This window comes from Passer domesticus, chromosome 14 (genome assembly GCF_036417665.1).
Source record: "Passer domesticus isolate bPasDom1 chromosome 14, bPasDom1.hap1, whole genome shotgun sequence".
NCBI classification, from domain to species: domain Eukaryota; kingdom Metazoa; phylum Chordata; class Aves; order Passeriformes; family Passeridae; genus Passer; species Passer domesticus.
The window spans coordinates 4,000,733-4,026,182 of record NC_087487.1 but is presented as its reverse complement, the minus strand read 5'-3'; the positions used below and the strand labels follow the sequence as shown (position 1 = coordinate 4,026,182).

Genomic DNA, 25,450 nt, shown 5'->3' with positions numbered 1-25,450 from the left:
CAGTGAGAGAGGGAAAGGGGTAGGGACGAAAGGAGGAGGGAGGGAGGGAAGAAAAAAAGCCCTTTCCAAAAAAGTATTGGATGTCTTGAGGAATGCAGTCAGCCCCCTGGGAAAGTACATATCTGTGAGGCTCTCCCTGCCCGCCGCTTGCATTCGGCCGGCGCCCCGTCCCGCACGGATCAACCCCGCCGCCCGGTAGCTCCGCTCCGCTCCCCCGGGGGCCTGCGTCCGGACTCGGGGCTGCCCCGCAACTTTTCAAGTTTTTCTTTCGGAAGAAGTTCGCGCGGGGACGCGCCCTAGCCCACCGCCACCATGGATGCCATCAAGAAGAAGATGCAGATGCTGAAGCTGGACAAGGAGAACGCCTTGGACAGAGCCGAGCAAGCCGAGGCGGACAAGAAGGCAGCGGAGGAGAGAAGCAAGCAGGTCTGCACCGAGGGCCCCGGCGCAGCGAGCGCCGGGGCGCAAATCTTTCCAGACTATTCTCTTTTTTTTACCTCCTCCCCTCTTCTTCCCCCCTCACCGTACTTTGTTATATTCCACCCCCGCGCCCCTGCAGAACTGGTTGAACTTTCCCTAAGGCAGAGCTTCAGCCTGGCAGCCGCCGGCTGGAGGTTCCCGGGGGCGCGGCAGGAGGTCCTTCCCCCTTCCCCACCATTCCAGCTGGGGAGCAGAGCCCTGGGACGGCGGCGTGGCCTCTGTGCCTTTGTCACAGGGGGACGGCTTAGAGAGGCTGCCCAGAACGCCTGGTTAGCACTGGGCAGACGTGCGGCGATTTGGCAAAGGACAGTTAAAGCTGTGTTCGCCCATTCCAGCATCACTCAGCAGATGTGTCCGATTCGAACTGCCCTCCTGCCCTTCTCCGGACACATGCCCCACTTTTTTGTCCTTCTCCAAGCCCCCTCCTTTACACCTGGGGCTTCTTGATTCAGGGAGGGGGATGCATTGATTGCACGTTTCTGGGAGATCCTGGAGGAGGAGGGAGAAAGGAAGAGCCATTTTATAAATTCGTTTCAGTTTTCTAAGCCAAGGGAGAAACATATTTGTGCGTTATATTTCCTCTTGTGCACCTAGTTAGAGGATGACATTGTGCAATTGGAAAAGCAATTGCGTGGGACGGAGGATACAAGGGACCAAGTGCTGGAACAGCTACACAAGTCTGAGGACAGCCTCCTCTCCGCAGAGGAGAATGCTGCCAAGGTATCGTGCCCTTGCTGCAAGCGAAGAGGATCTAACTGTCTCTCCTTCTTTCTCTCTCTGTCTGTCTGTCCTTTTCTGTCTCTTCTGCACTCACACCTCTCCGTTTGCACGATCACGCTGCCTGCTGCACCTTTTCCTGCCCGCCCTCCCCTCTCCACCACTTTCCACCCACATCACAGCTGGAGGACGAGCTGGTGGCTCTACAAAAGAAGCTGAAGGCCACTGAGGATGAGCTGGACAAATACTCCGAGTCCCTTAAAGATGCACAGGAAAAGTTGGAACTGGCTGACAAAAAGGCCACAGATGTAAGTTACCCCCATCCCTTTCACCACAAGCCCAACAGAGAAACCACACACTCCCTCTGCTCAGGACAGCCTGGACTTCTACTCAGCAGCACTGCAAAGCTTTGCTGAAGGCAGGGTCCAGGCACCTCCTGGGCAGGGAGGTGGGAAACACAGCACTGCCTCCCTGCATGAGGTTTGCACACTATCAGAGGCATCTGATTGGGTTTCTGCTCACTTGACGTGTGCTTTTTATGTGTACTTGCCACTCTAGATGTGAAAGTAAAGAAATGGTGATTTATCTGTTCAGGTGATGGGTAAAACAACTCAGGGTAGAACAGCACTGTCTTGATAGTGAAACAGAAGCAGAGAGTTCAAAGTGAGTAGGTGCTGGAGAGGGAGATCCAGAAGAGCAAGGGCTGCTAGTTCTGTTTTCAAGAGAGCTGTTCCTAGGTATGCATGTGTTAGAACTGCTGGTAGATACTGGTTTGGCTCACTGGTCCTTGAGATAAAAGGTTCTCTCCTGCTTTCCCCCCACCCTTGGAATCAGTGGAACTGCTTCACTTGTCAAAGAAAAGTTCAGTCTTGTGTGACGGAAGATTGTCCGGAAGATGATACTGCTAGTTTTGCAGTTCAGAGGACAGGGATCTTGGGAGCAAGCTGGGAGATATATATAGCTCAGCACTTTATATGGTAATAAGGCAAGAGCTTGTGCCTCTCCCAGGCCCTCATCCCACCCACCTGTCTGTTCCTGACATGCATTTAATGGATCGCATGCATGGAACCATAAGGGTCTGTGTAGTTAAGGTCTTGGTCTCTGTTGCTGCTGTTGGACAATTCAGTTCTCCTTGAGTTAATCTCAGGTCTGAATTACAGGATTAGATGGAACTACAGTATTTCCAAAGCAATGACCCTCCTTTTCCTATAGCTCAGCTTTAAAAGTCAACCTCAAAGCCAAAATGAAAAGGAGTTACCACAAATGAAGCAAGCAAAGTATTTCAGGGGGAGGAAGGATACTTTCAGAAACGGAAATGTTACAAACAGTAAAGTCGCATAGAAGACAACATGCTTTTATCTTATTTTACTTCTAAAAGGAATAAAGCAAGAAAAGGTTTAGCTTTAGTATGGCAACTAAGTTATATAGCTTTGAAAGAGAACCTAAGAACTTAACAAACAGAAGTGTTCAAAGGAACAGGGGAGAGGGATCCGAGTATAATGTAGATCAGATGTCTGCTCTGTGCAGGCTGCCATAGGAGAGGCAGCTTCCTAGCAGGACATTTATTTAGCTTGTTCAAAGGACCCCGCATATAGATCCAAGGGAGATATTCCTTATATGGAAAAGTATGCAGACTATTTGGAAATAGCTTGCCTTGGATGAAGGCAGGAGAAAAGCTACTAGATTCCCTTTCTGAAACTAAGGATCTTCCTAACTGATCCCCATGCCACCTACCTCTGCTGGAAAACAGTGTTTGGAAGCTAGTTGAGGCCAATTTTATTTGCAGTCTTAGCTGAGGTGGAGGGTGGGAGAGTGTCTGGCTTGTTTTCATGGAGGTAAATGTCTTATTTATTTGTATGTATGGAGTATGTCTGGCAGTTTAGGGATGTATTTATTTTTTTGGCAATGAAGAGTATATTTGGGGCATTGCAGTTGACCCAGTATTTACCTTGTTAGTTTGGATAGTTCCAAGCCTTAGGAAAAGGGCAGAGGCGGGGAGGGAGTGTCGGCTCGCTGGGATGGACTCGCCTTTCACTGGGACGAGAAAATCTTACCGGTCCGGTATGACTCATCTCCCAGAAGCCAGGCACATCCCGGGAGCCACCCCACCGGAGAGGGGGCAGCTGCGGCCCCTCTCCCCTCCCCGTGTCCCAGGAGCCAGGCCGGGTGCAGCAGCATATGGGGGGTTTCTCGCTGTCATTTTATCACATCGCTCATATGGGGGCGGTTTGTGGGGGCAAAGGTGGATCTTGACCCCGGGTCCGGTCCGGTCCGGTCCGGTCCGGGGGATCTCGCGCGCTGTGCCGCCAGGCGGCGCTGCTGCCCCGGCACATCCACGGGCACGGCAGGAGCGGCCCGGCACCGGCACCGGCCACGACCGGCCCGGCCCCGGCAGGAGCGGCCCGGCACCGGCACCGGCCACGACCGGCCCGGCCCCGGCAGGAGCGGCCCATTCCCGGTCAGGAGTGGCCCGTTCCCCGGCCACGACCGCCACAACCGCGGTCGGACCGGGCAAGGGCCGGCCCATTCACTGCCAGGACCGGCCCAACCCAGGCCGGCTGGACCATCCTCCGTCCCGCCCCGCTCCCAGCCCGGTGCCGCAGCCCCGCCCCGGAGCGCTGCGGCGCGGGGGGACTTCCGGGGCTGCGGCGGGCGGAGGGAGGCGGCGCGGGCTGGGCGAGGTGCGGGCATGGCGGCGATGAGCTCGCTCGAGGCCGTGCGCAGGAAGATTCGCAGCCTGCAGGAGCAGGCGGACGCCGCCGAGGAGCGGGCGGGACGGCTGCAGCGGGAGGTGGACCAGGAGCGGGCGTTGCGGGAGGAGGTAGGGCCGCCCCTCGGCCCGGCTTGGGCCCGGGGGCTGGGGGCGCGGGTCGCGGCTGCCCCGCCTGCCTCCCCGGCCGGCGGAGCGCGAGGTACAAATATCCTTCGCCGCCGTGTCCCACAGGATGGTTGTTACCTGCGGGGCCGGCCCGCAGTGCTGCGTGCCCCGGCTCGGTAACCCGAGCGCTGCGTGGGCCGGGCCCAGGTGCAGCGCGCAGGGAGGCAGCGCTCGGTGAGCTGGGCAACAGCAAACCCCGAGCTGCATGAGGTCGGACTTAGGCGAGATGTTTGAGATTACTCGTTTTGAATTAGGCTGTGAGCAAGGTTTTATGGGGTGTTTCTCCCCACAAGTCCTAGTGGATGTGTGTGGGAAGTCAGCATGGCGACTGCTGGGAAATACGCGAGAGCGCACCTGAGATGGCCCACGGTACCTGACAACACCTGACAATGCCAGCGCACAGCCCCTGTCGCTGAACAGCTGTGGTGTGTGCTGCTCATCAAAGCTGCTCGCCAAGAGGGGAGAGGAACAGGCTTGGTTTTAGGCGGAGGCAGGATCAGGTGTGAGCAGCATAGGCTTACATAGCAGATAGATGTAATTATGGGTGGCAATCACAATAAAAAAAAACCCTGATAGGGCTGTTCTTTGTCTTATCACTGACCTTTGGGTGTTCCAGCAGCTGTAGCTTAATGTTTCCTGCTGTAAAATGTACAGTGTTCTTTGAGGCAGTTTCAGTGTCTTCAGTAGTTGCATAAAAACAGAGCAAAAGAACAAAGCTTTTGTGTAGTTTATTACAATAGAAAAATTGTGATTATTTTATCTCCTTATAAAATGGGCCTTTCTGCACATTTTGGGCAGTAAGTTCAAAAGAGGAGCCTCCTGATTACTTGCAGGTGATCTTCCTTATGGAGCAAAATATGGCCACTTGTGCTTGTGTAACTATTGCATTCTTGCAGATCACTTGCCATATCTGTTTGTTTCGGTGAAGAGCCATAAGTCATTTCATAAAGGTTTCTGTTTTTAAAAATCCTTTACTTGTTTGCTAAGCTTTGTGGAGTAAAGGACAGAAAAATTCCTACTTTCAGTAACATGTATTATTCTGACCAGCATATTAAGGAATTTTCATTGAAAAGGGGTGTTTTGCTGTTCACTTCTGTGGCAGAAGGAGTAGTGCTGGAGGAGTGATTACAGCCTTGTGGTGGAGCCTTCCCTTAAGAGTTCAGCTACATTGCAGTAAGCTGTAGGACCCTAAAGGTTAATGTTTGTCTCTTCCCTGGAGTTGATTTATGTGGATGATGTGGAATTCTGCAGAGTACATTTACATGGTATTTAAATTTTTGTCTGGAGGGGTCAGTGCTGGGGTGAATAAAGGCTGAAAAAACTGAACTCCCAGGCACATGTAGACGTGTGCTTTTTCTACAGTGCTGGCTACAGATCAGGGGTTTTATTGTTGCAGCTGTATTTCTGCATGCTTGAGGGGGGAGGCTTTGAGAGCACTGCAGCAAGCGAGCTGAGGTGTGAATCTCCTCCTTTCCTTAGTGTAATGCCTTACATGTATGGCTTGTGACCAGCTAGGGTTGTTAGGTGAGGGGTTTTTTACTTCCTGTGCAAGGTACAAATATGCAAACAACAAAAAAAAGCTACAGCTGTGGCCAAAACATAGCACAGCCTCCACCTTTTGATTGTTAGACTGATAAAAGTTTCAAGGCTGTCATCAGCAGCCATTCTCTTAAAAAAAATCTTCTGGTTTTTGAATACGTACATCTCAAGGGGCTGTTGGTAATCACTTTTTCAAAATGCATTTTTCTACCTCCTTCTGGAAAATAGAATCTCCCTTATAATAATGATAATTAACACCCAGTGGTAACTTATCCGTGTCATCACTCATTGTAAAAATATGTGGTGTGTAAGTGCCACGGCAGAAATGAGGGTTCTGTTTGCATGGTAGCAGTGGGAGTGCCCCAATGTCACTGGGGTTTTTTCCTTCCTTGCCATATAAGGAGAGAAGTCCTGCTCTGCAGAAGAATAACTGGGGCCATATAAGGCTGATTGGTAAATCCTTAGTGAGTTACTGGAGCAGGAAGTGAAAACTTGAACTTTAGTCACCCTGGTGTTCTGAAGCACATTTTATGCTCTTATCATGATGAGGAGTCTTGACATGATAATAATTAACTTGAACATTACAAATTTCTCTAGGGTAGCCTTTATGAAAGGTCATTTTCTTTTTCAAATGTGAAAGTTCAAATTCTTACTGTTTTAAAGCCAGAAGTCCAAAATCAGGGATTTTGAATACTACTGCATGATTACATAGCTAAATGTTATATATTTGGATTAATGTGGATCTCTAAGGATAAAGTCTCTTCTCCTCCTGATTCTATGTGTTCACTGCCAATGCATATTAATGTTCAAAGATATAATTGCTTCCCTGTTCATGTGTTACTTTCAGTCATTCTAGATGGACATTGTTACTTTTATGTCAAAGGTTGTTTCATTTGTCTGGTCTGTAAGTTATTATTTCTTGTGTTATGAACAGCAAAATCTTTGCTATGGACAACTGTATCCAGCTACATCTGGTTAAAGAAAAACTACCAAACTGATACTTTTGGTATCTACTTTTTCCAGAGGGTTGGTTTTCCACTTATCTAGACTTGATGGGAAATTCAGATGTGTACTTCCTCACATATATCAAATATATATCATGTATTTTTTCAGTACTAATTAGGTGTTATTCTCTGAAGGAATTAACTTTTTAGAATAGTTACCCTTTTATATATACTTTGTGCTTAATATAGTTTTGAAAGAAAGTAGGTTTAATGAGGAGGTTACCACAAAAAGGCTGTTTTAGAATTTACTCTGCAACTTAGGCCAGGTGTAGGTTTGGAACTGTAATATATAACTGTAATATATAATAGCTTGTAGTGATAAGAGGCAGGGGAGTTGCAAGTGTTGTACAGAAAGTTAACAGGTGATTCAAGAAAGGCAAATTGAGGGGTAGATTGAGGATGGAATTATGGGAGAAAAAAAAAAAGATGTTTTAAGAGATTGCTGCTTGTACTAGGGTCCTTGTTGGTGCCTTTTTTGTCAACTCTTGCACAGCTTGCCTGTAACCAAAACCTCTGGGTATTCGGGCAGTTATTAAATGTTCTCAAACTCTCTGTGTCAGCTGTCCTGTTGCAAATGCTGATCCAGGTGTGTTTTTACATGTTTACACTGAACCCTTCTTACTGAACTCAAGGAAATGTTGGGACAATTCTTGCAAAATATGGTGAAAGGTCATAAATAAAGGAATTGGGGTAACAGAAGAATTGAGTAATTAGCTTGTGTTGCTTTGATTTAAAAAAGGGAAGGTCTGTAATTAATGTTTGCAAATACAATAACAGAAAATATTTGGGTAATGGTGCATAATTCTTCCTGTGCAGTTCTTTCTAGTACAAATTGTACAGTCCTTGATGTGCTTCATTGAAAGCAAGCATTAATCACTTTTTTCCTCTGTTAAGCAATAACTTCACAATTCAGTCATGCACATCTCTGTGTATGGACTTCTTAGTGGATGAAGTCAGAAATTACAAAGTGCTATTAAATGGCACTAGCAGGTAACGGGGTAACCTTTTACGAGGGAAGATGTGTGCCTTGCTATGAATTAATTTCTCTTTCTTCCTGTGCTTAGGCTGAGAGTGAAGTGGCTTCTCTGAACAGACGCATCCAGCTGGTTGAGGAAGAGTTGGATCGCGCTCAGGAGCGCTTGGCCACTGCCCTGCAGAAGCTGGAGGAGGCTGAGAAGGCTGCAGATGAGAGTGAAAGGTGGGTGGAGCCACACCTGAATGGATTGTTACCCTTATGACAAAGATCATAATTGCCAGGGTGTGGGTTAGGGAAATAAATTAAACCACTCCTAGGTCTCGGAATATGTGTAATCTGCTCTTCCTTTGTGTACATGGACTTCAGTTACAGCTTGTCTGTAGCAATGTCCAAAATATCTGGGCTTGGATTCTTTTTCAGTTGTGTTTTTTTTTTCAGTTGTGATTTAAGTGTGGTAGGTTTTTTGATGTATCATGCCACATCCTGGGAAAACTGCTTGGCCCAGCCCAGACTTCTCTTATTGAATGACAACTCCTTGTAGTAATCTTGTGCTGTTGAGTGATACTTGCTTTCATTGTGGGTGGAAAATCTCACCTGGAGAGCAGTCAAGTGCTGGAAGAGGCTTTGGTTCTCCTCTTGGCAAGATTGGTATGTAAAGATGAGCAAAGGAAAGGGACTGATAATTCCTTCAGATTTCCAGAAGTCTGTAGTGTAAGTTAGGAACTCAAGCTTCGTGACTTTGGAAGATCTTCTCTGTTCTTCCATTGGTATTTTATACCTGTGGCAGAACTTGTATTGTGAAAGAAACCCACACATTCTGCATGTTCATTTCTACCTTAGTAAGAATGGAGTCTGTTGAAAAGAAATTTGCCAGAAACCCGCAGTGTGTTTTGAAACATTTAAGGTAATTTTATATCAGACATGTGCAACACAGAGTGTTTCTTGTTATGAAGGATTTAAATTTTGCTTTTAGAGAGCACAGGGGGCTTCTGGGGCTCTGACATGGCAAAACCCAGGGGAGTCTGGCCCATGGACATGATTTTTGTCAGTCCTGCAAGGGCTCTAATATGCTGTTGATGAGTGTAAAAGCACAGATGGTTTCAGTCTTACTAGGTCTTTAGAAGTAACACCCTTTGTTAACCTTTCTATAAGAGGAGTTTTTCCTGCAATCTAAAATTAACAAGTATTCTACAGCTGAATTACAATAAGAGCTAAACAAATCACACTTTTTCTTCCTTCCTAAGACATGTTTTGTTACTTGAACTTCTGAAATGTAAGTGCACAGGACTAAATCTATGGTGTGAGGAGTCATCTGTCTGATGTGTTCCACTCACCTGAATACCACTGTCTGAAAGTCACATACCACAGGTAGTAGAGCTGGAGATAAACTGGCAAGCCCCTGAACCTTGCATTTCCTGTTTTTCACGTTTTTCAGAGGAATGAAGGTCATTGAAAATAGAGCCCAGAAGGATGAAGAGAAGATGGAAATCCAGGAGATCCAGCTTAAAGAGGCTAAGCACATTGCTGAAGAGGCTGACCGCAAGTATGAAGAGGTCAGTTCTTGAGTGCAGGTCATCTCTTTCTGAAGCCCATTAGGCTGTGCTTGTAATTTTTGGTTTTCTCTTTTGCCTTTTAAGTTCAAAAGATCACAAACACCCCTCTTCACAGCTGTGGAAGGAAAATCTGGCACTCAGATAACTCAAGGGACAAGGTGACAGGAGATCTGAGCTTAAATCTTGAATGCTTGAGAGTGTTCCCTAAGCTCTTAGGGAGAGAAATATTTTTCAGTTGCCTTTTGGTGAATGAAAGGGATGTCTTGAAAAATGTCAGATAACTAAGTCTCAAATGAATAATGAAGATATCACATAATCAAAACTCATATGTTGAGCAAGAGATGAAGAGGCCCAGCCCCCTGCTTTATAGGTTCTAGAAACAGGTGATGTGTAGTGCAGCAACATAATATCCCTGGTTGTCCCTTGCCTGTCCTTGCAGGTGGCTCGTAAGCTGGTGATCATTGAGAGTGACCTGGAGCGCGCTGAGGAGCGTGCTGAGCTATCAGAAAGGTAAGTGTGGACCTGCCCTGGGATGTATGTGAGGTGCTAGAAGAGAACTATAACTGCATGAAATGTTGGCAGCACACTGTGTGTTCAGCTCCAAGCTATGTTTTGCTCATTTACTGTAATCGTTGAGATAAATGGTCGGTGCCAAAGTAAATGTGTTCCTATGTGTGTGCGCGTGTTTTGTCACTGCATGCTGTACCTGCACACTGATTTTGTGAATGGCTTTTGTGCATTTCATGTGTTCACTAACAGCCAAGTCCGACAGCTGGAAGAACAGTTAAGAATAATGGATCAAACCTTGAAAGCATTAATGGCTGCAGAGGATAAGGTACTGATACTAATAAACAGTTTTTAGGTTTAACTGCAACCCAAGTGTTTCAGCTTCCGTAGCCAGTTAGCTCACTCAGTAGTAACAAATAGGCCCTTGCTATGCTCTTTACTCTCTCTTTGCATCTCGCTTTGGTGGTTTTCTTTGGTCTCTTTTTTTGTTTATTGATTTTTACCTTTAAAACTGATCTCCTGTGCAACCAAAAGAAGCTGAACTGTCTCACGTGTAAAAGCTCTGTAAATGTTTCTGTGTAAGCCAAGAGCTGTAGATAAATTTGTGTCTGGTCATTGTCTTAATGTGCACTTGAACTGGTATTTGGCATCACAAAGAGTTGCTTTCAGTCTGTGATGGATCAGCTGCTTTTGAGGCCGTTCTTTTGCCCTGTAATTGTTTTCATTTTTCTCTATCTTTTCCCCCTATTTTCTCCTGTTTCTTTTGCTTGACTGAATCTTCCATCCTCCCCTTTCCTGCCTTACCTCCGAAATAACAGCAAATGTGCTGAGCTTGAAGAGGAGTTGAAAACTGTGACCAACAACCTGAAGTCGCTGGAGGCTCAGGCTGAGAAGGTAGGCTAGAGACTTATGTGAGAATGTGTCCCTTACATTGTCATCTGGCCTATGGGGTTTTCTTTGTATGCCAATCACTTGCCAGCATTTCTTCGTGGCTGTTGTCAATAGAGGCATTTGGATTTACTACTTAATTCATATTTAGCTCCTGCTGGAACACAGCATATCTTTTAGTTCAAATAGGTCAGTATTATTTGGCCACATGTTCTGTTGAGTATTCTTACAGGATTAAGTGTTAATTATAGAATGTCCCTCAAAATGGCATTGTGTACTAACATTAAATTTCTCCAGAAGACATTCCTCTTTAAAACTGTAATACTGATTTCTTCTCAAAGTTCCCACTATATTGCGCTGGAATGTAACTCAAGGGAAGTTTGACTCTTGTAACAAATCATACTACCACAGCCTTCCAAGTGGAATTAATTTTGTTTTACCTATAACAATTTCTTGTGTACAGATAATCTATCAGAATTTCGAATGTGGGGTTTTCTGGGTATATTTGGAATACTCATCTAATACCAATGATCCTCTTTCTAATTACAGTACTCACAGAAAGAAGACAAGTATGAAGAGGAGATTAAAGTTCTGACTGACAAACTGAAGGAGGTAAAATAAGAACTGTTCCTTGCAACGTATCTTCCAATGCACCTCTGATTCTTTTAGTATAAACACTACTTTGATGCTGTAAGGATGAACATACCATTTTGGAAACAGTTTACTTTCAATATGTCCCCTAGAAATTAGTTTATATTAGCCTTATTATTAACCTCCTCTCGCTGTGCTTTTTTAATCTCCTGAATTATTCCTTTTCTACTCCTAAGTACTGTGTGTGTTTCCTAAAGTAGTCTGTATTTGTTCTGACTTCAGGCTGAGACCCGTGCTGAGTTTGCTGAGAGGTCAGTAACCAAGCTGGAGAAGAGCATTGATGACCTAGAAGGTACGTGGGGCTGTTTTTGTGCTTACTGTGGAAATACATATCTCTTATTCCTCTCTTGTGTGAGGGTTTTCATTGTGGTTTTTTTAATACCCAATTCTACTGGGCTGACTTGTCCTGCATATATAAATGGGTCTGCCTAAAGAGTAGAAAAAATATTTTTAAAATGAAGTGTATTGATATCTTAAATGCTTCAGGTGAACAGTGTTTTGCTCTTGCCTGTTGCTTTTTCTCTTATGTTCTCAAGACTCCTTCCATTTTTTGCTTTATACTCTTCTACTTGGAAGTATACAAATGTTACAGGGTAAATGATCAGATGACAAGTATTATTATCATCTTAGTAAAGAACTAATGAAGAGTTGCATTATGTTTGCAATAGTCAGGAATGTAGCAAGCTAACCTAATCTATTACTATAATAAGTGTGGGTCAGGGCAGGCTTTTTGTGAGATAGACCAGTTGTTGGGTTTTGGGAAAGCTAATAGGTTGTATACATAATCAGAAGGACAGCTTATTCAAATTCAGAGGATTTGTTTGTAAGGTTTTGATAAATCTGCCAGAACTGCAGCAGAGCAGTAGAATGTGCTTTCTGCCTCTGGAGAAAACAATTCAGTAGGACTTTGTAATTTGAAGTTATATGGAGTTTGCTATTTAGATGCATTACACTAAGTGTAGGATTTGAAGAAGCTAAATTGCATGGCGTGGCAGGCTGGGTTCTGCGTGAAGGTGATGAAATGCCTAAGTAGCTGCTGAAAATTTATGATCCCTGACTCAAGAAGGAAGCAGAGAAGAAATCTAAGTGTTTAGAAGGAGCAAAAATTGCTGTAAGAAGCTGAGTTTGACATCACACAAGCCAGAGTGGTTTAAAAACAAAAAAGTGGTAGAAAATGGTAACACCCTCTTTGAGCCCCATTTTTGGATCTTTCCTCCCTAGCTCCTATGTCCCCTCTTAATTAAAATAAAAAAGCATTAAAACAAAAATCCAGGGCAGTGAAACATGAATTTTTGCTTCTTTTCTACTGTCTTTTCTTGGTTTTCTGTACATCACAGGTTGCCCTGTTGGCAGTGCAATTAATGAACTTGTTGCATAAAACTGTTGCACTATTTTCTTGCATAGAACCGTTCACCATTTTCTTTCTTTTATTCTTCTCTAATTTTGTTTCATTTTGTCTGTCACAACACTTCTTTCTGTGCACTCTTCCCGTTTCCCGTGGCTTCTGGATGGTATCCCCTTGCCACCACCTTCACCTTCCATCCCATGATCCTGCTGCATTTCCTTGCACACCTCTGCCTTTCCTGGGGGAACATCAGATGAGCTCTATGCTCAGAAACTGAAGTACAAAGCCATCAGTGAGGAGCTGGACCACGCTCTCAATGATATGACTTCCATGTAAATGTCTTGCCAGCCTGTGCCCGCTCCTGCTTCCCTGCCCTCACTGATTGCGCAGTACCGGCCTTGTGAAATGATGCTCCCTGTGTAGTGGGAGATGCTTTCCTTTAGAGAGAATAGGTGTACAAAATACCATGAACAATTGCTTTACCCGGGCAAAGTGTGGGTGAGTGTTGTGCCAAGCCTGGTAAATACTCATGGTGATTTTGTAAGCTTGTGGTTACTTTTTGATTCTGTGTCTGCAGTCCTTGTGTCTTGTGGTTGCCCTTTGTTTGTAGGTCTGTGTTTATCCTTTCAGTTCACCTCTGTTCAAACATTATCTACCAGGCCCATCATGTTTGTTTTACCAAAGAAAATTGCTGTGGTGTATGTTGCATTCACAGTGTATTCCTTTGCCTGCTGTCACAATTTTGCTCTGGCAAAGTTCCTGCAAAAATGTCAGAGAAATTTAGATTTAGCTGTGTTCTCTCTTAATGACAGTAGAAAGTGTTTATCTGAATTTTCATAACTGCTCTGAAAATTTCAGCTGTTATCACTGAATTACATGTGTGGAAATGGATTTAAAATACCTTATCATTTAAACCCATAAAGGCAAGAATTGAATTGTAGGTTTCTTCTGTATATTTTCTAGATAGCAGTAACAATTTTATTTGCATGTACCGAAAATGTGGTAATACCAGCTTTAGTCATAAGGAGAAAAATAAAAAGTGGCAGGAAAGGAGGAGAGTCAACAGCTGTAAGGTGTGACTCTGCAGTGTTTACCACAAAGTGACTCTGAACAGAGGTCAACTGTACTACCTCCACCTTCCCATGCATGAGACTGCAGCTGACATGGGAGAGGGGAAGAGCTGTGCCTCTCAAGTGCTTAGGAGGTGCAATGTTTAGTCCCAGCATTCCCTTTTGGAAACCCAGGCATGCTTTCAACAAGACATAAGGTTTGCTTATGTCTTAGAGCTTGAAACGTATTTTGTGTGCACCCATATTTTAAATTGTTTTTTCTTCATGTTTTTTTTTTTGTCTCCATGTCTGTTCATTACTTTCCTCCTTCTCTCTACCAGCATTTTAGTAGAGGTCTCGTGTTGCCTGCTTTGTATGCTTTGATTTTTTGTTTTTAAATTCCTTCCTGACATATGGTTTTGCTTAGTGGCTTATCAAGCAAATGGAGTTCTTTTTTCCTCCTCTCTATACAGAGATTACAATATTTCTTGAATTTGGGATATTTCTAAGTGGAAAACAGACTTAAAATTGTAGTCTACTGGTATACGAGGACGTGACTCTATCATTCCAGTCCCAGCATGGTGTGCTCTTTCTCTAGCGTAGTCATCTCAGCATGCTGGGCTCTGCTGTGCCATTGCTGCTTTTTTTTTAAAGTCTTTACTGCATCTTTTTTCATTTTCTACCTTATCTCACTTTTTCTTTTCATGCAGATAATTTTCTTTGCTTCAGTTCTCCAAAGACATCTTCATCGGGTTGGATAAAACATCTTTCCAAGCTTTGGATGTTTCATGGGCTCATTGTCCTGTCTTCTAGCTTAGTTGACTCTTCCTCTATCACCTGTCTCAGAACATGCTCTGTTTGTGCTCTGCTGTACAGAAACTACATTTCTCAATGTAAAATAAATATCCCAGCTGTATCCCTTTTGCTATTCCATTGCCTTTTATTTATTTAAGTAACTATTTAAGTTATTAATAAAATTTGCGCTTTTATATGCCATTAGGGATTTCATTTTTTGGTGTTTTCATTTTTTAGCTGAAAACACTTTTGCCTGAATGTTGACAATGCCAAGCCAGCAAGCACAGTGTGTGAAAACTGAGCAGTTATTATCTTAGTTTTTCTCAAAACTCCACTGCAGATAAAATGACAAATAGATGTAATAGGAACTCTTCTAGTTGTTATTGTTAGGACAGAATTTGCAAGGACACTACTTCCTTGGGGCCACTTGGTCGAGGGAGCAGTTACATCCTTGATGTAACCAGAATTTTTTAAAGCCTGAAATCTTTTCCTAGCTTTATGCTGAAGACTTCTTATCTTTATTTAAGTGTTTGTTCATTAACTTAGCTATTTGAGACAGACTTAAAGTGGCAGCATCAAAAACTTTAAATTCTTTTTTTCAGCCAAAAATAATCCCTGAAATGTCTTGCAAAAAAAGTTTTCCCTCTTTCACACCTCAGTTATTCAGCGAAGATGGTGCTTGCTAACATTTTGGAGTTTTTGCAATGTGTTTTTCTTGAGTGGCATGATAATATTGGAAGTTCATTGGCAGGTTTTGGTAGCTTTCCACTTGTGCTTAGTTCAGATTTGTGAGTTTGAATTGCAGACTCATGAGAAATATTTCAAAGCTGAAGTAGGAAAATTCTAGTGATTATGCTATTAATGAAATTATTCTGCTGCAAAGTGGAACAGACATCATGGATTTCAGGTTTCAGCTGATTTGTCACTGTCTGATTAAGGATGAAGCATTAAGTACTGACATCTTGTGCTCTTTTTGTATTATTTGCAACTAGAGAGTTTATTGCCTTATTTTAACTTTATTTACATCACAGTGAAAGAAGTTATTTTCCAGTTCACATGAAAATGATTTCTGGTGATGCTACAACTCTATATATTGCTAAAGTTCCTAAGTCACCAAAGCTAAATAAATTCATTATACTATAGCTGAACTGAATTTTTTAACTTTTAGAAAAGTATAAATGTCTCTTTCTTGTTCAGCTTCAAGAATGTTCAACAGTGCAGTCTAAACTAGATTTTCTCCCCCCCTCGAAGTTTGTTTTCCCAATAAGGTTTGTGAATGGATGCATGCCCTTCCTGGCTTGCCATCCTTGGATAATCTGGGCATATCCCAGTTTTCTACCTATGACACATCCTGGTGTTGCTGGCTGGGGGGGGGCCAAACACAGGATATAGATCAGCAATCACAGATAGTTCAAGTAATAAAGTTCAGTAACTTCCTGCTCCTCAACTGACATACAGTAAGTGGCTGTGAGTGAAGGGTAACCAGATAGAATGGGATATATAAAAGTTAACCAAATATAATGAGGTGAGCATTTGTAAAATGACTGAGGCTAATAACTTCTCAAATGCAGGAGTCAGGGGGAATGTGGTCAACTGTAACTTGTCATCTGAGCCAGAGTAAAATATGCTACAGCAACTCCAGCTTCTTAATCTATTGTGTTTTAGTTCACTGTTTTAGCAGTTTTTTGTCCACTCAATTCCTTGTAATACAGGTGTTTCTTAAGAAAAGTAAACAAAAAAGCAAAGTCTATTGTAGGAACCTGTCAATTTTTAACATAACACGATTTTAAACATCAGTATTAAAATTTTGCCTTTTGTGTCAGTCATACCTGAGGGATGACATTGCTGGACAGAGTACTGGAAATGAGCAGTGCAACGTAGAAGTCCAGGTAGCTGCATGCAGGATTCCTGCTGCTCTGATGTTCACTCCAGGGAGCTGTTGTGGTTCCCTGCTCTGGTGTGGTTCAGCACTCTTTTCACCCTCAGTTGTGGTATTGTACCTGCCATGTCTGGCTGGTTTTGTGCCTGAGGCTTCTTCCCAGGAGTGCAGGGCTGGCTCTGGGCTCTGCTGAGCTTTGCTGGCTCTGCAGAGAGCCAGAGCTCCCTGCTGGGCTGCTGGGGCTCCTGCACAGCCAACCTCTGCCTCTGAAGCAGATGGACACACAGCCCATGGGGAATCAAGGCTCACTGTACACTTGGGAAGTGCTTTCCCTGCTTTACTGGGGGATTTAGGTGTTTTGGAAGTTGAGAAATAATGTAAATCTCTGCCTCAGTCAGAGAGGAGATTTCTGTGATGATAGTAGGAGTCAGTTCACGACTCATTTTTGAATAACAACTATATACACTTTGCTAGACAAAGTGAAATTTTAGTTACTCTAAGGCTATGTATGTTACATTATCATGGTGGGAGGGACAAGATCCATTTGTTACTGAAGGATCTGCAGGATCAGAGCTGTGAAAAGTGCCCTGGCTTTACTGAGCTGGCTGTGGGAATTTGGGCTAGGGAGGAAGCTGGCAGGAGTTGCTCACTATACAAGCATGTCCTGCAGACAGCTCACTGCACAGCTTTGCCTTTGCTGTGTCCAGTGCCTGCAGGGGAAGAGGATTCCTGGGGAAGCTGTTAGGCAGCTTGTGGAAAAGAGTCAGAAACAGTCATTTCCTGTAGGGGAATAATCTGGGATCAAGAGGTCAGGAGTGCAGTGAGACTATTGAGAAGAGCATGGACAATTTGAGAACACAAGATAGTCAAAAGCCATTGTGGAACATTTTTTTCACTGTAGAGCAACTCTCACTAAATGTGCTGTCACAACATGGCTGTGGCTGTTCTGTTTCAACATGAGTTGTCCTTTCTGTTTGCTGTTTTTGAGCAAAGTGTTCTTCCTTTTCATTTTCACCAAATGTGAGTCTGTTAACTTACGAAGTAAAACTCAGCAACTTAAAGGTATCAAAATCTGTGGATTCCAGTAACACTAGTAATATTTACCTATGAAAAATCCCATTTCAGCCCGTCAGACTTCCTAGGAAAGGAGTATGGGCTGAGTCAGACCTGGTGGTAGTTGCCTGCTAGCATCTGTCCTGCTGTTTTCTTATGCTGGCTGTGGTGCAATTGCTTTCTCTCTAGTGGTAGATGAGGCTCCACTACACCTTAAATATTTTGTAAAGAAAAATTGCACTCATAAAACAAATTCACACATTGTACAGAAAGTAAGACTTAGTACTTCTAGGAATATAGCTGCAGCTCTTCCCTTTCTATTCCAGTTTGTGTCTCACAGCTGTTCCCCACAACAGGATTCTTAGCCAGTTCTTGATATGGTACAATAGCTGTTCCTTGGAGTAGCTATTACTAGAGTTCTAGAAACAGAGGTAAAATGTTTCTCTCTATGTTACTGAACTGTCTGTCATGTGACCAGTTTCTTTAGTAACTCTTATTTAACTGTTTTCTCTGTCTAATCTGTCTTCATTCTGCCTCTTTTTTCCCTTCTAACCTGCTTGCTGCCTGTACAGACCAACTCTACCAGCAACTTGAGCAAAACAGTCGCCTAACTAATGAACTAAAGCTGGCATTGAATGAGGATTAAACTTTAGTGTGACTATATTAACTTATTTGAAAACACCTTCTTCCAAATTTCCTTAAAGAATGAATCAGTAATTGTAGAAATAAGCAAGAAACTTAGAAATTTTTTTTCTGTTGATTCTGTGGTAAATTAATGAAAGAAATTCTCTTGGGAAAATATGGAAATGCTTCTTCTGGATGAGGCTTTTCATTATGTGTCTGCACACCTATTTGGGAGGAGCACTGAGCTCGTCTACTTGCAGTAGCTTCTTTCCACTTAAGTAAAGAGCTACAGCATTTCACTAACAGTGTTCAAAAAGTAACAGCCTGTGTTGCAGAAAGGCACTCAGTTTATCCAACATGAATTGGCCCTAAGATGTTTACCACAGTGAGAGAAAAATATTCACTAGAATCCATATTTCTGTATTTCAAAACCAATTTAAAGGATACTGCAGCTGTTTTGTCTGGAGACTTTGATGTCAAAATTTTGCCTTACTATGAATTTGGTTTGCATTTGACATTAAAAAAAAAAAAAAGAATGGGAGCTCCATCTGACAATACCCAATCAGTTTAAAGGTATGCTTGCATAGTATGAAGTTACTATTACTGGATCCTGGTGGGATGCACCACCAGAGCATTATGCTCATTTATTGTATTAACTATGTGTGTTAAGTAATTGTCCTATAAAATTGTGCATGCAACATCAGGCTACTAACTTTGAGTTTATTTATTTCTAGAATAAATAAATTTCTTAAAGGTCACTTCACTGAAAACTATAATAGTTTTAATTTTTTTGTTCTTTGTATTTTTGAAATCTATGAAACTATTAATTGTGTATCTGCAAAGAACTTATTTTCTTTATTGTCTACTTAAAAAAAAGGCCACTTATTATCTCACATACTTATAAGCAAAGAGCTTCCAGAGCATTGTGTCTCTGTTGGCACTGCATTTTCTTAACAAATGCAACTGTGAACAGTTCTAAACTTGCATTACTTGCTGTTTGTTTTATTAATTTGGAATTCTCTCTAGTTGTGTTATCTGGAAACATTGATATTTATGAGCATGCACATTGCTTAACTTTCTAAACCCTCTGAGAGAAATGATGATTGCATGCCTTCATGTTCAGTGCCTCCAAAGAACTGCTATTCATGTTTTAATTTTCTAATCCCACAACAGAGAAAGTGGCGCATGCCAAAGAAGAAAACCTTAATATGCATCAGATGCTGGATCAAACTTTACTGGAGTTAAACAACATGTGAAAACCTCCTTAGCGGCAACCACACTATTTGTTTGATTCTTTTTACACCTGCTTGCCGTGAAGCCCCATAAACATGTCTTTATTTTAGTTTCACCACAGTCACAAGAACATCTGCTAAATTACCAAGCAGGGGTCAGGGAAACACCAAAATGGGCAAGCCATACGCGGGTTAAACGACATTACATTATGGTTTAAACGTGCCATTTCCCAACAAAAATGTTACCTACACTTTGTAGAGAGTTCAGCAATTTGGTATGCTTAGTGTTTGAAGAATCCTGGCTGTGGCAGAAAGTGTCCCACCTCAAGTGCCAACTACAGTTTTTTACACATGAAGAATGATTCATGTTCAAGAGAGATCAGGTGGAAATGGTGCTATTTTGAACAAAAGGTTCTACTTGAAGTCTTTTGTTTGATATCAGACAAGTCAGGAGTTGTCCAGCACAGTAATTTATTTTTATCAGAACTTGACTGGTCTGTGAGAATTGGACTTTCTGTGCCTTCTAATTCAGTAAAATGAAGATATATAAGCAGTAGAGACAAGTGGAGGCTTCTGAAGGTTTTAAATTGTATTCTTGCAACTCAATACAGAAGTGTAGGTCAGCATTTCACCTTGAGTTTTCATTCGATTGTATTTTTCATGTTGAAATGAAAGATTCAATAAATTCAGGACAAAACATTAATTTGGAAGAGATTGTGTTAAAATGTATTTTATTTGTGGGGGTTTGGGGTAGGGGAGGAATTTATAAACTGATATTTGCCTCACTTTTTTCACACTTTCTTTGAGCAGTCTTAAAAGTATACCTGTATGTAAACATTGTATAATGATATGAAATAAAATGCACATTTTAGGACATTTTTTAAATTTTGTTCTCCTGTGGTTTGTTTTCCATCACATCGGTTTCCTGTGCATCCTTGTGTGAACTCTGCATGTGTGCAGTGTCTCTCGTGGTGTGAAACACTGTTAGCACATTGGCTCTGAGTCTTTTCTGTGTTGTTAGGCCCAGGTATGGAAATGTGGTGGTTTGGACAGCTGTGGATCTGCAGCTGCTCAGAGAGGCCCTCAACTTTTCACTACTGGTTGCTAATTTCTACATATCTATATGTTTTTATTTGAATTCTTAGGTCTGTCAATGGGCAGCTTCAGGACTTGAAAAATAATTTTTTTTCCTTTTTTTCCTGTAGTATACTGCTGAAAGCTGATGCTGTCCATCATTCTAGCAGCAAGGAGCTTGGTAGGAGACAGGTACAGATAACCTTCCAGATCACCAAAGAATTTCCATTAGTGGGCCCTTAGCAAGCAACTGAAAACAGATGACTTTAACAGCTACTGGTGTAAGCTGGTAAAGGGGTAAAGTAATACACAATTTCAGGTTAAGTGGGAATCAGAGAGGGAAGATGTACTGGTATGAGCCTGGCTTTTTTTGATTGTGTTTTAAAGGGTGGAACTTGGGAACATTACAAGCTTTTGTGTGATTTATTGACTGCTGCAAAGTCATCCTAAATAGAAAGGGTGAAATCCCTGGCTTCATGTTTCTCTTGTGTTTTTGGGGAGCAAAATACATGTTACAAGGCTCCTGCAAGGCCTTAGCTTGTACTGGAGACTGACAGACAAAATTCCAACCACACAGTGCTGAGCTAAGTTACTCTAATCTCTTGCTCCTTCCTTTCTTAGCACAAGGATGAGGTGTCAGGTCGTTGAGCTCTAAGAATTCAAGTCCCCATCCATGTGTACCTTCCACTGGTGCTGCTGGAGTCAGGAGGGCTTCCCATAATGAAGTACTGTGCTGGGAATTGTTTGTGGAGCTGGGCCCAGGGCCACCCAGAGAGTCAGAGGCTGTGCAGGAGTAGAACAGAGCAGCTCTTGGCACTGGGCTACGAGTCTTGCACAGCTGAGTGTGCTGCCAGATCCACTGGATTGCTGCTATGGTCCCTTGGTACGTGCTTGAGTCCTAAACAATGAGTCTGAGTGAGGTCAGACCCTTTGTTTGCTGCTTATATTGCTTTTCAGGAGGCCACAAACTGCCTTGTGGTTTGGGGAATCTGAGTTCAACTCTCCCTGTGTGTGAGGATATGAGAAGGCTGTGGTTTTCATATCTCTTAATGGTATCATGTCACCATTAATAGGGCAAACGTGCAGGCAAGGAGATAAGAATTCATCTGAAAAAAATCTGTTGGCAGAGTAGACTTCCCCAAAGTGCACTGTTGCAGATGAATCCATAAAGCTTCATAATAGGTAAGTAAAAGCTTTCCAGTTTCAAGGAGAGCTGAATGGAGCAGTGAACATGATGATGATGAATCTCACTAAGTGGCTTTTTGCTGACTAGCAGCAGACACATAAATACACATAAGAGCATATTTGCTGGAGCAGGAAAATTGTTTTTACCATATCTCATAAGCCACAACCCCTCATGGGTTCTTTAGATGCAGTGTCTATAATCAGACAAAACACAGTGAAGCTATAAAGCACTGGCTTGTAAAAACAAGCTGAGCCCTGGTTTAACCCCATTCTAGCAAATTTGCAGCTACTTTGCTATTTTAACTAAAAATTTGTTAAATCACAGAACCCTGCATCGTTCAGCATTCCTCAAGATGTATGTCCTGGTTTGGAGAGTTACTCACCCTTTCTTTTAATGCAAAAACATATTTGGCAGTCTGAAATATGTCCTAATTGTGCAGCCATGCTCTGTAATTGTCTGGTTTGGGTTTTGAGCTGACCTCTCTCAATGAAATGAGTAGTTCTGAGAGCACCAGAACTGGCAAAACCTGCCTTCTTGCAGGTTCCTATCTCATGGTTGGCTGTAAACTTGGAATTTATTTTCCAGATATGGAGACATTTGTGTTGTCTCCTGCTCCCTCCTGGGATATCTGATACCAAATAATGTGCAAGGCCTGCTGCAGGGTGTGCTTTCCTTCCATCATGACCCTTAGAGGCATGTTCTACCTTAATGGTTCCTTATGTTCACAAAACTTGCAGAAATTTATTTTATCTTTTAGAGTTCTGTGTGGTCAATCAGTTTAATCAAGAGTAATTGAATGGGTGAGAGATAAGAAAGAACAGGAACTTAGATTAGGAAACAAGGCTAAAGCAGTAGGCTGCACCTATGGAGCACTGCCTCAGCTCTGGATCTGTAAGTATTGTGTGTACTAAATGCTACTCAAAATCTGGGATGTCAAACTTCACTGTACTGTTAATATCATAGGAATATCTCTTACACTGGGCTCTCACTGACTGCTGGAATGTTCGTTAGTGACAGAAAAAGAAAAAGTGATTAGCCAACTAAATTTTAAAATTGGGGAAGAAAATACATGCCTCAGCACACAGGAAAATTGAGTACTTTTTCCTTCAGGTGTTCCTGTGGGTGGGCTTCTTTTAATAATAAAGCAGGAACATCAGTGAAAGATTAAGTGGGAATTGCACCAAAAAGGTCAAAGCAGAGGAACCAATGATAATGCTTTTTATTTTCATGGAGGATTTTTTGAAAACACACATAAGAATAGCTCTTTTAATAGAGGGAAGCTGTGTAACTTACTGTCTTCAGTGTGTGTTGTGTTCTTTCCAAGATACAGAGAATCTGTACAAGTTTGCATCATCTTCTTGGCTTCAGTTGCAAACCCATCTAGTTTTCTGTAAGTCAGAGCCTTGCCAATTCATAAGCTGCAGCTGAGAATTGCATAAATGCAGGATGCCCCTCAATGCCAGCAGCTTAGTGAGCAGTCTGGATAGTCCAGATGGAAACAATGGGAAACAGAAGCAGATAGAAGTCTAACAGACACATAAAACCCCATCACTCCCTTCCATTTGTTATTTCCTGACTCATAATGCACCAAAATAAAAGGACATTCCATAGTATTTTGGACCTTAAAGACACCACAGCACTGGCTTCTTCTTGTGTCTTTGCTGGTTTGAGGAACAGCTGGATAAAGATTAAAACAACTTCTTTTTCATTAAAAAAATAGAGCAAAGACACACAAAAACCCCAAGTCCTGCAGATCCAGCTGCAGCTGCCAAAACCACATGTCATTTCACACTGACATGCAGGGTTGTGAGAACATTTCTCTATTCTTTGCAGCAAGACTGTATGGATCATGGGTACAAAGGGTTGATACATGTTTGAGGCCATGATCCAGCAAAGTATTTTGAATGCCTTCTATTCCAGGGGCTGACTGTGTTCTGCTTCTTGGGATTGTTGTAGTTTTGTAGTAGATTGATGTAGTTTTAATTCATTGCCCTGAGGCACAAAGAGAAATGTCACTAATCCATGTGGTCTGTCACAGCCAAAGCTCATGGCAAACAGTGTTTCCTTGGTTAAACCTGCAAAGTGCTACACCTAGTGATAGTTGGCTGTGCCACTGAGGAAAATTATGCAGGTCTGGTGTTCCTACAGTACATTTTGTGGAAGAATAATCTGGGTGGAGCAACTACAAAGCTCTGGTAAGTTGTTTGAACTTGGGACACATTGGTATTGATATTAACCTGGAGATCTGTGTGAATTTCTAGTTTAAAAATAGAGCATTTCTTTGCAGGCCCAATGGATAGTTTATTATGTTTTTCTTGACAAGAAAATTACTTGGAGAAATAGCCTGGGAAAATGCTTCAGAATCTTTCCTCTGCTTTCAGGATTATGGTTTTTTGCAGCCAGCAAGGATGAGCCTGCCAGACTTCTTTCTACTTAATCTGGATTGCTGTGCTACTTCCTTATTTTTTATTGTACACATGTAGACCATGAAATAGAATAAAAGGGTGATGTAATTTCTGCAGGCTGTCCAGAAAGAAAAAAATCTGGAACATGAATTAGGTGAAAGAATAGGAAGGGAAACAAGATGATAGAATTGCACAGGGGGGCTAAAGGCCAGTTGGGAGGGTATAGAGAGCACAAAGATGATCTATAGAGGAATGAATCCTCCCCTTTAAATGCTGTGTTAGCTTTGTCCTGCTCCTACAGCTCCACATGTCTGTGCAGCCACCACATTCCTTTGCCACAGAGGAAGATGTTTGCTAAGGTCTAGGTAACAGGAATTCTTTGTCAACTTTGTCTGGGTTTAAAGTGTGCAGGAACTTTTTCTGTAAAAATCCTTTCAGTGGTTCTTGTCACACAGGTGGAATCTGGGTAAAATTTCTCTATGCTAGGACTTCATTATCAATTATCTTAACCAGGAAATTACAACACTTAAAAAAAAAAAAGCAAAGCCACCAATTTTTTGCTGCTTGGCAGCAGGTAGCAAACATGCAGCACATGTGTGTGTGCTTTCATTACATTCACATGCTGCTCTATCTGAGAGCAAGGCCTTTCCAGGAAATTAACTGCTGGGAAGGATTGTGGATACAAGAGACAGCTCAACTAATGACTCAAACTGGCTGTTAGTCCATGGGAGGTGCTCAGGGCTGAGACTCACTGTCATAAATTGGAATGAAAAGCACATGAGCTTGTGAGTCTGTGTGCAGGCAATACAGACATTACTGCCATTGTGAGCAGTGGAGTTACTGACTCCTCCCTCTGCATCTCCTTCAGTTTTTGTGCTGCCAGCAACAGGAACACCACAGCTGGCAAAAGGACTGATAGGAAGGGTTTACTCTAGATCCATTATATTTGTGAATCACAAGCTATTAGAGTTTGGATTTAATTAAACAAAAATGATGAAGTCCAAGTAATCCAAGTATAAATTGAGTGCAGACTGTGTAGGGATTTGTGCCATTTCAGCTAAGTTGTTTCAAAGATCATTTTACCAAACCACCCAGGTGCATACACAGCTTTGGCCATAGCACACATATGGAGTACATACAGCTAAGGCCTGCCTGTTTGACTAAGCCTTAGTCAAACAAACAGTTCCATTAGAGCAAAGTCTCAGTGTTGCAGAATTGAGCTTTAATAGCCATTGCACAATGAAAAGTTATCTCTTGTGTCAAAGCTGCTGGATCTTTAGCTGCTGTGACATTTGGTATGTAGGTTTAAAAACCAAACAGCTGCCCACAGTGAGCAGTGCAATGTTATATTTCAATTTTTAAAGAAAAAGCTGGTGTTCAGAGGTGCTGAGCAGGGGTTTTTTTTATCTGAGTAGGACATCTGCATACTGTATTAAAAGTGTGAGATGGCAGAAATCCCCTTTTCAAACTAATTTGAACCCAGAAAGCCCTAATATCTGTTTTCCCAGTTCCTCTTTTGCCCAAGTCTGTTTTGCCTGTGAATCAGTAATGAAGAGATTGCTCTCTAACATCAGGCATGTCACTTATCAGTTATACATGTATTTCTCAGACAACA

At 42.5% G+C, this 25,450-nt stretch overlaps 1 protein-coding gene across 22 annotated transcripts; it reads left to right on the top strand.

Annotated features, from left to right (window-relative positions):
* Positions 1–98: 98 nt before the first annotated feature.
* On the top strand, positions 99–20,055 carry TPM1 (tropomyosin 1). 22 transcript variants are annotated; one of them, XM_064388995.1, is made up of 10 exons: positions 99–426; positions 1,380–1,505; positions 7,683–7,816; positions 9,030–9,147; positions 9,587–9,657; positions 10,473–10,548; positions 11,092–11,154; positions 11,416–11,485; positions 12,792–12,870; positions 14,298–14,577. In XM_064388995.1, the coding sequence occupies exons 1-10, from the start codon at positions 313–315 to the stop codon at positions 14,299–14,301; spliced, it is 855 nt and encodes a 284-aa protein (XP_064245065.1). In that variant the 5' UTR covers positions 99–312; the 3' UTR covers positions 14,302–14,577. The 22 variants fall into 22 exon arrangements, with proteins under 22 accessions (XP_064245065.1, XP_064245060.1, XP_064245062.1 ...); XM_064389010.1 differs by lacking the exon at positions 10,473–10,548 and adding exons at positions 1,075–1,200; positions 9,907–9,982 and having other exon boundaries at positions 141–426; positions 12,792–14,461; XM_064389012.1 differs by adding an exon at positions 1,075–1,200 and having other exon boundaries at positions 144–426; positions 12,792–14,459.
* Positions 20,056–25,450: the final 5,395 nt, after the last annotated feature.

Coding starts and splice junctions, on each gene's coding strand:
- TPM1 (XM_064389009.1), top strand. CDS start 313: ATGGATGCCATCAAGAAGAAGATGCAGATGCTGAAGCTGGACAAGGAG. Junction 1,201..1,379: donor CAGAGGAGAATGCTGCCAAG/GTATCGTGCCCT, acceptor CCCACATCACAG/CTGGAGGACGAGCTGGTGGC. Junction 11,155..11,415: donor TGACTGACAAACTGAAGGAG/GTAAAATAAGAA, acceptor TTCTGACTTCAG/GCTGAGACCCGTGCTGAGTT.